The sequence below is a fragment of the Mya arenaria genome, chromosome 2, assembly GCF_026914265.1.
Source record: "Mya arenaria isolate MELC-2E11 chromosome 2, ASM2691426v1".
NCBI classification, from domain to species: domain Eukaryota; kingdom Metazoa; phylum Mollusca; class Bivalvia; order Myida; family Myidae; genus Mya; species Mya arenaria.
In genome coordinates this window covers 57670736-57683844 of record NC_069123.1, presented here as the reverse complement: position 1 = coordinate 57683844, position 13109 = coordinate 57670736, and the positions used below count along the sequence as shown (strand labels likewise).

General features: G+C 34.8%; 2 protein-coding genes across 2 annotated transcripts; both read right to left on the bottom strand.

The window, feature by feature from the left end:
- Window positions 1-346: 346 nt before the first annotated feature.
- On the bottom strand, window positions 347-3896 carry LOC128216187 (deoxyribonuclease-1-like). The gene is made up of 2 exons (XM_052922763.1): window positions 3108-3896; window positions 347-418 (listed from the first exon to the last, which is right to left on the bottom strand). Exons 1-2 carry the CDS (start codon window positions 3894-3896, stop codon window positions 347-349), a joined length of 861 nt encoding a protein of 286 aa, XP_052778723.1.
- Window positions 3897-10010: 6114 nt separating this feature from the next.
- On the bottom strand, window positions 10011-11529 carry LOC128242887 (deoxyribonuclease-1-like). Its single transcript, XM_052960290.1, has one exon. It carries the CDS (start codon window positions 11203-11205, stop codon window positions 10246-10248), a length of 960 nt encoding a protein of 319 aa, XP_052816250.1. The 5' UTR covers window positions 11206-11529; the 3' UTR covers window positions 10011-10245.
- Between the last annotated feature and the right edge of the window lie 1580 nt (window positions 11530-13109).

The following is a 13109-nucleotide window of genomic DNA, read 5'->3' as shown; positions in this document are numbered from 1 at the left end:
ATATTTTGTTATTAAGGACAATAACTTGGGCATTAATAATAATGATAGTCCAGTTATGCCCCTAAATGATGGGCGTTGATGTCTGCTTGCTGTGCTCTTGTTCCACTAGGTTGATGCTACTGATTACAGCTAGGTTTAACGTTCCATCAGATTAGATTGGTTTTAGTGCAATCTCAATTTTAAATTGGAGCTGAATTTGATTTGGATAAAATGATGACACAGTCTTTTAAAGTTGACAGCATTTCAAGATGGTCACTTCTCAATATAGTCATGAGTTTCTGTCTAACGAAGCTAGATAACATCAAAAGCGGTCAACTGAATTCAATATAATTTGACACATGTTCCACTACAGGAAACCGATCTGTTGGATACAATCCAGGGTCATGGATACTAAAGTGACCTGAAACTCGTGTCTGCTCTGCAAGTAAATGGCGGTCAGCAATAATTTAATATAATTGTATATTTACAATTTTTTACGATAAGAAGACCGCTTGTTGCGTACAACATGTATGTGTAAATGTATGTAGGTGCAATGTCAAGGTCACAAACTGGATTATTAGCCTACATGCCACTGGTATTCTTATTTTGTGCGTTCCCGGTAACTTCGAACATGGACCAAATTTAACAGACCACAACCATATTCACCACGTGTGTGTGTGTCACATGCAACGTAGGTTAAAGATTCAAGGTCTGGAGAACGCAAAATCTACATAAACTCAAATATAAGAAGAGCTCTTCAAATTAATTAAAGAGGGCTCTAATCGAAGTAATGATACCATCAATTCAACATAGAGACCTCTATAATTCATTAAGAGAGCTTTCAATTAAAGATATCTCCAAATCAACTGAAATAAAGAGCTCTTCAGTTAAATTGTAGAGCTCTCCAAAATCAACCCCCTCGTTCAATTGGACACATCTCCAAATCAATTTTATATATTGTTATTTAAAAATTACCTGAAGTAATGCTCTAAACAATTGAATTATAGAGCTCATTAAAGTGACACTATTATTCAAAATCAATACATACACATGTATAACGAACATAATTTTTGACTGATAAACCTTAAACTACTTACTAAATAATGCATTTATGGAAATTATTAACTTCTAATTACAAGATTGTAACCGTGTATTTAATAGCATAAAGCGCAAACATATTAAATGATTGGTGAATGATAAAAGATTTACTGTGATCTACTATAGTCTCCTAAGGTAGAAATACTGTGTTTTATGCTCATTTCTTTCAAATTAAACTCGGTATCCTTCATATCATCCTTGTTTGCGACAATTATTAAAAGAATTGTGGATATGTACGGAATTGGAGCTATGTCCAGATCATTTGTTGCCCTCATTAATTGAATAATAACTCTCTTCAGTTAATTTGAAGATCTTAACAATTCAATTAGTGAGAGCAACAATTGAATTGTTGCTTGCAATGATTATATAATGATATCGTCAAACTATAAGAGACCTCTTTAAATGAAATAAAGGAGTCTTCAATGTATTTGAATTTATTAAAAGAGCCCTTCAATTAATTTGAAGATGTCTCTAAGTATTTAAAAACGTCTCTTATTCTTAGAAGAGCTCGTGAAATATTTGAATTTATGTAGATTTGGCGTTCCACAAAGGTCACAGATTTTTTTAATATTCCTAAATCAAGCAATAGCATAGTTTTAGCAAATATCAAGCAAATGGCGATACCATGAAATACTATTGATATCTTAAATTAGCTCAGGTTAGGTTATGTATTACCTAGATTGGATAAATTTAAACATATATATCTATATATAATTAGTACTTTTAACAACGGAACACCGGCACGCGCCGATTGAGCGACTTGAACTGATTTCGCTGAGCCTCTTGCAGTTATTGTTCCAACTGGTGTACATTGACTTACATTTTAAAAACACGTAGTCACGGTGCTAAAAGTTCATGTTCGTTCCGATTTTATTATTAAAAACTCGAACAAAAACGGCAATTTCAATGAATTTCAAGGAAAGTTCCTTACACTCAATTAAGTCACTTAGTTATCACTTTCAATTTCTGGTAATGTAATTGTAAATTGTTATCCTGACATATTTTGTTTTATCATATGCTCATACACGTAGAATATGCCTATCGTTTCTAGCCGTCATTTCACATTTCACCCTCTTAATCTGTATGTGTGTGTTGGGGAAGCTCTTAATATAAAGATATTTCAAAATATTTCACCCATAAAGGAAATACTCTGAGGAATCCGAATACAATAACCGACCTGAACGTGTTAAGCCAGTTTCAAGGTAGTTGCCTTTTGTTCAGGCGTTGGAAGTACTCGGGATTTAACCCTTTTTTTAACCGCCATTCTTACAGTATTCAGTGTTGGCTCAACGATGTATTCAAATTTGAAACCTAATGCTTCCTTTTCGTCTTTTACATCCGGTACACATGGGCGCGTTATATCTTTTGACAAAATGCACTTGTTTGAAGCAGACGCTCCACCGACTTTATATAATAATAAAAAAAACAAATATTATTTATATCGCCAGATGTGTTTTTTTTTCAACCTCATTCTGAAATATTGGGCTGCAACAAGTAAACGTTATTTTGCGTTTCCGGAAAACATTCGTCAATTGATACAAACTAAATATTTAATAAGATTGTTATAAAATTTATACCAATGTAAAGTTTACTAGTGTGGATATTTTTGTTCATTATTGTTTGCTCAAAAGATATTTCAAAAATTAAAACAGAGACATGTAAAAATGAATAAAAAGTCAACATCAGTCAAAAATGAAACATACGACAACATTGACAATGTACAGTTTTATTCGATATGTTTACTATAAATATCACATATATACTCCTGATTCAAGTCCAAACACAACATTTCAGTAGGACCACAACATTGACAATGTACAGTTTTATTCGATATGTTTACTATAAATATCACATATATACTCCTGATTCAAGTCCAAACACAACATTTCAGCAGGACCTCAAACAAGAGTAGACACCGACATCACCCGGCAATAGGCTTAAACGCTATTGGAACAAGTAAACCACATTTAATAAAATTTAAAATAAAAAAGAATTAGCGCAGTGAACAAATAGTTCCCATGTGTTCCCACAAGACTTGCCCCATCGCTACAGATCTTCTTTTCTTTAAGTAAAAAGTCAATGGGATAATGATCACTAACGGCGGATGAAAGAGATTCGTTGAGCCCATACTCAATATCGTACCGGAAAACTGTGGTACTCCCGTTCACATGGTTTTCGATAAACTGTTCACCAGTCATGATAAATCTGTCGTAAGCACAGTCAGAGTCTGATACAGTCGTGTCGTCGTCGTCGGGAATAAGCCACACGTAGGAAGGATCGTGCTTTAGCGGAATATTAGCCCAATATTTTTGTGGCACGTACGAACAGTCAGCATTCAAGTCGCCCATTACGACTATGTCGTCGATGTTCCATCTTTGCTTAGCATCAGCGAAAACATCCTGCAGGTGGTTTATTTCTGCGACTGCATCCCCAGGTGCCACATGGACGCCAATAAGGACAAACTCCTTCAGGACAGTTCTGTCGGAGCTAAACCATATGATGTAAGGTTCTCTTTCAAATGTGTCCACGGTGTTGTTGACTGTACTCAATGTTTCGTTGCCATCGTCGTAAACGTACACTCCCTGGATGTGTATTCCATTACTCTCCCTATATAGGAAAGCGTATTGTTCCTTACTGTTTGTGCGCCCCAGTCGTGGACTCAGCTGCATGGCAAAGTTTCCACCTGGATCGTTCTCGTTAACGAGCTCAAGCAGTTTATTGATAGCCTCTTCACTTGCATCACGTATCTCCTGTATAAGTATAATGTCATAACGTGAGATGATCTCGACTAGGACGTTAACGACTTCTGGCTTGTTCATCTTTGATTTTCCGAAGATCTGTACATTAAACGCTCCGATACGAAATGACGAAACTGACTGAACATACAACACAAAAATGAAACAGACCAATCTCACTGATTGCATGTTTTAAGTTTCCAAACGTCTAAGCATTACACTTTCAAAATTGTTTCTTATACCTTTGTACAAGTTACAGAAAATAAAACATGACTCCAGATGTGTAATGAACTTTGAAAACAATTACTTTAGTGCATTCACTCTATCGTCCATGTTAGGAGTTAGCTCGGTTACTGTCAACATTGAACTATCATATAAAGTTATAAACAGATCAGTTTATACATCCGTATAGTCGAGTCTACTTCCTTGATATCACATGTTAATTGTTAGCCTTTGAATAGTGTGTGTTAATTTCAAACCCACTGTGATCAATGTATTTTTACTTTCCCGCTTCACAAACATAAACTTTATACATGTCAATTAATATAGCGGTATTACCGTAAACATCAGTGTTAGTAGTGTTCATCTTAAAGTTTAGTTTTATTGTAACTCTTGGCCGACCTAAATGGGCGCATGATGCCATAATTTATGCAAAGATATGTTCATATTTTAAATGAAATAAGTAATACATTCCTTGAGCTAAATATGCAAACTTCAAGCGAAACCTAATGAATTTTACCGTTGGTGATCAATGTAGGAGTGTGAACTTTCTATACTGGGGATGCCTGTAAGTCACTTGAAGGAAAATGCATTAATTATAGTTTTAAGTCCTTTTTGAATATTTTATGAAGTCACTATAAAGATTTAACGGAAATGTATTTCTATAAGTAGCACCGTGCACGCTTTAGAATGTATTAATGCATAATAAAAAATATTGATTAAAACATATTGAGTAATGCCGCTAGTGTCGCTGAGTCGATGCTCTGTTTCTTCTGTGACTGTCATATTATCATATATATGTGTATTTGCCACTAGCGACTATAGTTGGTCCAATTTTAGTTTTTATTTCATTATATGAGAAAATAAGCAGTAAAATACACCAAAACATCACTATATCGGACTAGAAATTGGTACACTATTCGGTTGGGAGGGTTAGGGCGGGGGTGGGGGTCTAGTTCTATTTTTCGCATCTATCATGATGATCTGTCATTCTTTTTAATTTTCTCCTTAATATGTTTATATGTTACTATCATGTTTTACCACTTATGCATACTATTAATTTGTATCCGTCATACAGGGCAACGTAATAGTTAATATAATCACTGTCTAAAGAATATCTTGGTGCTGTCCATGCAAGTGACATAATACCTCACACTGATAAATGCATTTGACATATACGTATTACATCAATGGTGTTTTTTTTCTAAGACAAAGCGGCGTGTAGTCGAGGACGCTGTCCTACGACAACTCTTGTTATATATTGTTTTGTATAAAATTTACCTGAAGTAATGCTCTCAACAATTGAATTAAAAGAATACGAGCTAGTTAAAATAATATGAGCTATCTTAAAAAAATATGGATATGTACGGAATTGGAGCTATGTTCAGATGAGATCATTTGTTGCCCTCATTAATAGAAGTAATAGCTCTCTTCAGTTAATTTGAAGATTTTAATTAATTATTGAAGTAGTGAGAGCAACAATTGAATTGTTGCTTGCAATAATTATATAATGATATCGTCAAATTATAAGAGACCACTTTAAATCAATTTAATAGGTTTTCAATTCATTTAAAGAGCTCTTCAATTCATTTAAAGATGTCTCTTGGTGTTGAAATATACTAACTTCAAGGGTTTATGTAGATTTGGCGTTCCATAAAGATCGCAGATTTTTTTCTTTTCCTAAATCCTAAATCAAGCAATAGCATAGTTTTAGCATATCTCAAGCGAATGACGATACCATGAAACAGTAGTGATATCAAGTGATATCTTAAATAAGCTCAGGTAAGGTTATGTATCACCTAGATTGGATAAATTTGGGCATATCATCACGGTGGAGAACCCACGTGACTTATTTGGTAAAGTGCACGGCAACAAATGTCAACAAGTCTCGATTCAGGTAAGGTTTTTAAAGATCTTAATATTTGGAGAATTTTTGTGAAATAAAGACCATAAACCCCGCATTTAAGTGCTGTATCCACGGTAATAAAGAACTTTCTCTAATGTTCTAAAGTTTTCCTGAAAATCTTGACCAACTGATTTTATAGAGTTGAAATCTAAGGCAAAGTACACGGCTTTTGACAAATCTATCGCTTTACTTCATGTTAGCCGTAAATAATTCATACACAAATCTTATTTTAAGCAAATTTTATGTATTTTAAAGTTTTCAGCGTGTATTGTTGAACTTCTTATAGTTATTTCAAAGGCGAAAATGAACTAAAACCAAATTGATAAAGTACACGGACATTTTAGGTTTGATAAAGTACACGGTCGTTTACAACCTTCAGTGTATATACTCATTATTTCACTGACTGGTGCTAAAACGAATTATTATAAATTTATTTATTATTTCTATTCTTCAAATTCATTATTGAACATTGCTCAATGTTTGAAAAGACGCATTGTAATGGAGTGGCAATGGAAGAATGAATGCGTTTTAACAGTTAGACCGACGGAGTCGCCTAAATGATGGGCTCATTTTCATGAATCATGAAAACATGTGCTATTACACTAAAATTCAGTCCCGTATTTTAACAATATATTCGCAATTGACATATAAAGGGCTTGGCGTTTTTGTAAAGTGTGTTCCACTTCTTTTTCGTATCGTATATATAAAACGTGTTTGTATTCATTATACATGGTAAACAGTAACACATTACTGCTTAATAACTCTTCATTTTGTCAATTTTGAGAAAGAAAAGTGTTCTTGTACTTTTAATGTCTTCGATTGCTAGCTGATTTGATAGACTTATGATTTTGTGACATTTGTTTCATTTCAGAATATGAAGACCCCGACTTTATGCAAAGAATGCGGAATGGCATTTCAAAATAAAAAAAACAACATCTAGTAGACCACGATAGAAGGCATTCTGGTCAATTGCCATCGTTTTTGCGGGAAAGTGTTTACACAGACACAGGTTAGTTTTTAGCTTTATTTTTTCGCAGAGAAATAAGAATATTCTTGCTTTTATTATGACTCCCCTCGTGTAGAGGTTAAGAGTTGCCGTCGTCTGACTGTGATTTCAACGTTTTTTAGGGGTTGCATTTTTCACATAATAATGTGGTCCGTGTTTCAGTGGACAGGGTCGTTTAGTTTTATGATGCTGATTACACGATCAAACACTCATTGCGTGGCAGTAATATAGTGATTTTTGATAAATTATATTCAAGTACTGACATTGCCAGCATTTCTCGCTAACTTGTGACATGTCTTTTTTATAGGTGCAGCAATCACGGCGAGACAAAGTTGCACGTTTGCAAATATTGTGGCAAAACTGCTCTTCCAAGACTTGAAGATACACGAAAGACGCGAAAGCGGTCAATTGAAGCTAACCTGTGATGTGTGTGGGTTCAAATTGGGTGTCACGACCAATCTCAGTGATCAGATTTCTACTAGACACAGGGGAATGACACGTCACAAATGTCTACAGTGTCGCTCAGCATTCAAGTTCAAATCCCGACTCAGCAGGCACGTTAAGGCGAAATACACCTAATCAGGACACATTGAAAGATCACAATGGTCCAGTTAGAAGTGCATTCCAGTATGTTGCCGAGTTAAAATAACGTTTTGATGAGTTTAACATTTTATTTAGATAAATAGCAAAACGTACTGTTACCAAATGGTGCTCTTTCAAAATGTTCGTTTGTCTTACAGTACTGAAAAATTGCTGTGTAAAATTAGTATGAAAACGGATTGAGCATAAAACATTTTCACAAGGTTTAGAGATGCATTGTTGTCATTTTCCCATTGATGTCCTATAAACTCTTAACTGCATGTGTCTTATATAATTCAGCAAGCTTTGAAACACAATTATTTTGTAATCACAATTCAGCCTTTAGTCTAGAACATTCTAATGTTCCATATTCAGCTCTTATCTAGATGTTCAAGTCTTAGTCCTAGCCTGTAAGTTGGTAATATAGTGTGCCCTCATTCCTCCTTGCTGCTTCCCATCCAACTCCGAGCCTCCATCTTTACAATGAGTTCCTGTCTGTATTGTTCGAACGACCGCAGTTTTACTGATGTAGATTAGATAATATTTGTTCAGAATGAACCAAATAAAAGATTCAGCGTTACCTGAAAGGTATGAACAATATGCTTAAATGTGGAAATATATATAAAATAATTGTGATGTGCCTATTTTATTGTTTTATATCACATCAAAATAGGAACTTTCATGAAATTTATAATCACCACACAGAGATGTTTTATTCGCCGTCATTCCAGATTATAATTTATAAGTAAACCTATCTGATTTTTGAAAAAAAATGTATGTATGATTCTGTATTGATCTGCATATTTAAAAGTAATCGAACTTATAATGGCAGACTTTCTCTTAAATTTACCCATAGACTTTCTTTCAACTCCTCATTAAATATGATTGTTAAATATTTAGTTATTTAGGTGTGCGTTATAATGCAAAATTTATTGATACAACTTAAATAAAAACTAATCGCTGTACAATCTGACTTCACGAATAGAAAATGCTTATATAACTATTAGTTTGTAAACCGCACTCTACTTTCAAACATAAACTAAAATGACCGTGTAATTAATCATCCTAAAATGTCCGTGTACTTTATCAATTTGGTTTGAGTTCATTTTTACCTTTGAAATAACTAGAAGTTAAACAATACACGCTTAAAACTATAAAATACATAAAATTTGCTTACAATAAGATTTGTGTATTATTTACGGCTAACATGAAGTAAAGCGATAGCCATGTACTTTGCCTTAGATTTCAACTCTGAGAAATTAGTTGGTCAAGATGTTCAGGAAAACTTTAGGATATTAGAGAAAGTTCTTTATTACCGTGGATAGAGCTCTTGAATGCGGGGTTTATGGTCTTTATTTCACAAAAATCTCCAAATATTAAGAAAGTTATCTTTAAAAACCTTACCTGAATCGAGACTTGTTGACATTTGTTGCCGTGCACTTTACCAAATAAGTCACGTGGGTTCTCCACCGTGTATATCAGTACTTTTATGGAGAACACCGGCACGCACAAATGGAGCGACTTGAACTGATTTCGCTCAGCCTTTTACAGTAATTGTTCAACTGGTGTACATTGACTTACATTTTAAAAATGCTTAAAGTTCATGTTCGTTCCGTTTTTATAAATAAAAACTCGAACAAAAATGACAATTTCAATTTCAAGTAGAGTTCCTAACACTCGCGATTGTATTTCAAATCATTGAACTTAGCATGGGTTTCTGGCAAAAGTGGACTATCCTCGTCGTCGGGAAGGTTAATTGTTGTATCTGCCATTGCGGAATATGTTTTATACTGAATAAATCATCCCTATTCTCGGGGATGCAAGCGGAGCTGTTTAAAGTCAATCATGACCTAAAGCGTGCACACGTCGAGCGATCAAAGGATATCACAGGTCAGGCCAGCGTGTGAACAAAATTTAAATGTTGTCAAATTAAATTCAGCACACTTTTTTTAATTAAACCATGGTGTCATTAAAGTATTCTTTTAGCCTTTGTTCAATTAAGTCACTTTATTATCACTTTCAATTTCTGGTGATGTAGTTGTAAATTGTTATCCTGACATATGTTGTTTTATCATATGTGCATGTATACACGTAGAATATGCCTATCGTTTCTAGCTTTCATTTCACCCTTCTTAATCTGTATGTGTATGTTGGGAAAGCTCTTAATATAAAGATATTTCAAAATATTTCACCCATAAAGGAAATACTCTGAGGAATCCGAATACAATAACCGACCTGAACGTGTTAAGCCAGTTTCAAGGTAGTTGCCTTTTGTTCAGGCGTTGGAAGTACTCGGGATTTAACCCTTTTTTTAAACGCCATTCTTACAGTATTCAGTGTTGGCTCAACGAAGTATTCAAATTTGAAATCTAATGTCACCTTTTCGTCATTTATTGTTTGCTGAAAATATATTTTCAAAACTTAAAACAGAGACATGTAAAAATGATTAAAAAGCCAACATTAGTCAAAAATGAAAGATACGACAACATTGACAATGTACAGTTTTATTCGATATGTTTACTATAAATATCACAAATATACTCCTGATTCAGGCCCAAACACAACATTTCAGTAGAAGTAGACACCAACATCACCCAATAGGCTAAAACGCTATTGAACATGAAGTAAACCAAACACAACATTTCAGTAGGACCTCAAACAAGAGTAGACACCGACATCACCCGGCAATAGGCTAAAACGCTATTGGAACAAGTAAACCACATTTAATAAAATTTAAAATAAATAAGAATTAGCGCAGTGAACAAATAGTTCACATGTGTTCCCATAAGACTTGCCCCATCGCTGGAGATCTTCTTTTCTTTAAGTAAAAAGTCAATCGGATAATGATCACTAACGGCGGATGAAAGAGATTCGTTGAGCCCATACTCAATATCGTACCGGAAAACTGTGGCACTCCCGTTCACATGGTTTTCGATAAACTGTTCACCAGTCATGATAAATCTGTCGTAAGCACAGTCAGAGTCTGATACAGTCGTGTCGTCGTCGTCGGGAATAAGCCACAAGTAGGAAGGATCGTGCTTTAGCGGAATATTAGCCCAATATTTTTGTGGCACGTACGAACAGTCAGCATTCAAGTCCCCCATTACGACTATATCGTCGATGTTCCATCTTTGTTTAGCATCAGTGAAGACATCCTGCAGGTGGTTTATTTCTGCGACTGCATTCCCAGGTGCCACATGGACGCCAATAAGGACAAACTCCTTCAGAGCGGTTCTGTCGGAGCTAAACCATATGACGTAAGGTTCTCTTTCAAATGTGTCCACGGTGTTGTTGACTGTACTCAATGTTTCGTTGCCATCGTCGTAAACGTAAACTCCCTGGATATGTATTCCATTACTCTCTCTATATAGGAAAGCATATTGCTCCTTACTGTTTGTGCGCCCTAGTCGTGGACTCAGCTGCATGGCAAAGTTTCCACCTGGATCGTTCTCGTTAACGAGCTCCAGCAGTTTATAGATAGCCTCTTCGCTTGCATCACGTATTTCCTGTATAAGTATGATGTCATAACGTGAGATGATCTCGACTAGGACGTTAACGACTTCTGGCTTGCTCATCTTTGATTTTCCGAAGATCTGTACATTAAACGCTCCGATACGAAATGACGAAACTGACTGAACATACAACACAAAAATGAAACCGAACAATAATACCACTGATTGCATGTTTAAAGTTTCTATAAACTTGTACTTTAATTAATGAAAGTAACACTTTCAGAACTGTAGCTTATACCTCTGTACAAGTTACAGTAATTCAAACATGACTCCAGATGTGTGGTTAATGTTGAACACAATTAATTAAGTGCACTCACTCAGCTATTGTCCATGTTAGGAGTTAGCTCGGTGGCTGTCAGCATTGAACTATCATATAAACAGATCATTTCATACATCCGTATAGTCGAGTATACTTCCTTGATATCACATGTAAATTGTTCGCCTTTGAATAGGGCGTGTTACTTTCAACCCCTCTGTGACCAATCAGGCTTATGTCCTGTATTTTTACTTTCCCGCTTCGCAAACATAAACTGGCTGTATACATGTCAATTAATATGGCGGTAACCGTAAACATTGCAGTAAAATGATATATTACCACTACCAAGGATAACTACATACACTAAGCATGTAGTGTTAATCTTTAAGTTTAGTCGTATTGTAACTTTTGGCCGTGGCCGTATCTATACGGCATGCCATAATTTATGCAAAGATATGTTCATATTTAAAATGAAATAAGTAATACATTCCTTGAGCTAAATATGCAAACTTCAAGTGAAACCTAATGAATTTCACCGTTGGTGATCGATGAAGGAGTGTGAACTTTCTATACTGGGGATACCTCAGGCTATTATAAGTAACTTGATTGAAGAAAAATACATTAATTATAGTTGTAAATCCTTTTCGAATAATTTATGAAGTCACTAAAGATTTGACGGAGATTTCTTATTATTAGTCGCACCGTATACGCTTTAGAAGTGATTTAAATGCATTTATGTTTATCTAAAGAATATTGGGTAGGATCGCTAGTGTCGCTGAGCAGTCTATTTCTTTTGTAACTGGTATATCGTATATGTGTATTTGACACTAGTAACTATAGTTGGGGGAGTACCCGGCGCGCGCCCCTTTACAATCGTCCAAGTTTAGTTTTTATTTCATTATAGGAGAAAATAAGCATTAAAATACACAAACAAATCACTATATCGGACTAGAAATTGATAACTATTCGTTTGGGAGGGGTGGGGCTTAGGGTTTTAAGGTAAGGGTGCAACTCACACGGTAACGACCGTAAGGTACGCCCCCATCTAACGTCAAATCCTGGGTCCGCCCCTGTTTGCTTTTGGTACTTTCTAAAGCCATCCTCAAATTACATGTGTTAAGTCTTAGGTTTACAACCACGAAACTATAGCAATAGAACAAATAATATTTAAAAAAAACAGGGATTTCGCAGAGTACATGAAATGGCAGTTACCGAAGGACTTGTATAGATAAAGGGTGATATGTTAAACATACGGGCATATAAATACGTGCAAGGCCTAGAAATGTATTCCTTCTGCCTAGATAAACATCTCAGTGAAACGAAGTGATTGCATCGTGCCTATAACTTGCTTATTAAAAATTCTCTTATAACAGTGTTTTACAGTTTTATTTTACTCTCATCACATATTACAAGTATGTGTTTTGAGGTGACATGTATAATACAATACAATGTATGTATCTAAACATGTGTTGTATAACAAAACAGTTTCTATAAGTAACCAGGCTGTATGGTTAGAAGTTAAACTAACAAAACAGGTGTACTAAGTACAAATGAATATAGACTACATGTATAGACAACAAAACAGCATAAGTACAGTATTAATCATTATGACTAGTAAGCTATTAAATATTAGATATTGTTGCCAGGTGGGTTTTTGAAAGTTTTACAAACAATTTTTAGGTATTTGCTAAGGTTATCTATCTTATGAGGATCATTTTCACACATAATATTCTTGAATGTAAGTATATTCACATTTTGCATATTTATAGTAGGCAAGTACATTTTTCTAGCATTCATAAAATAAGGACAACGAAGAAGA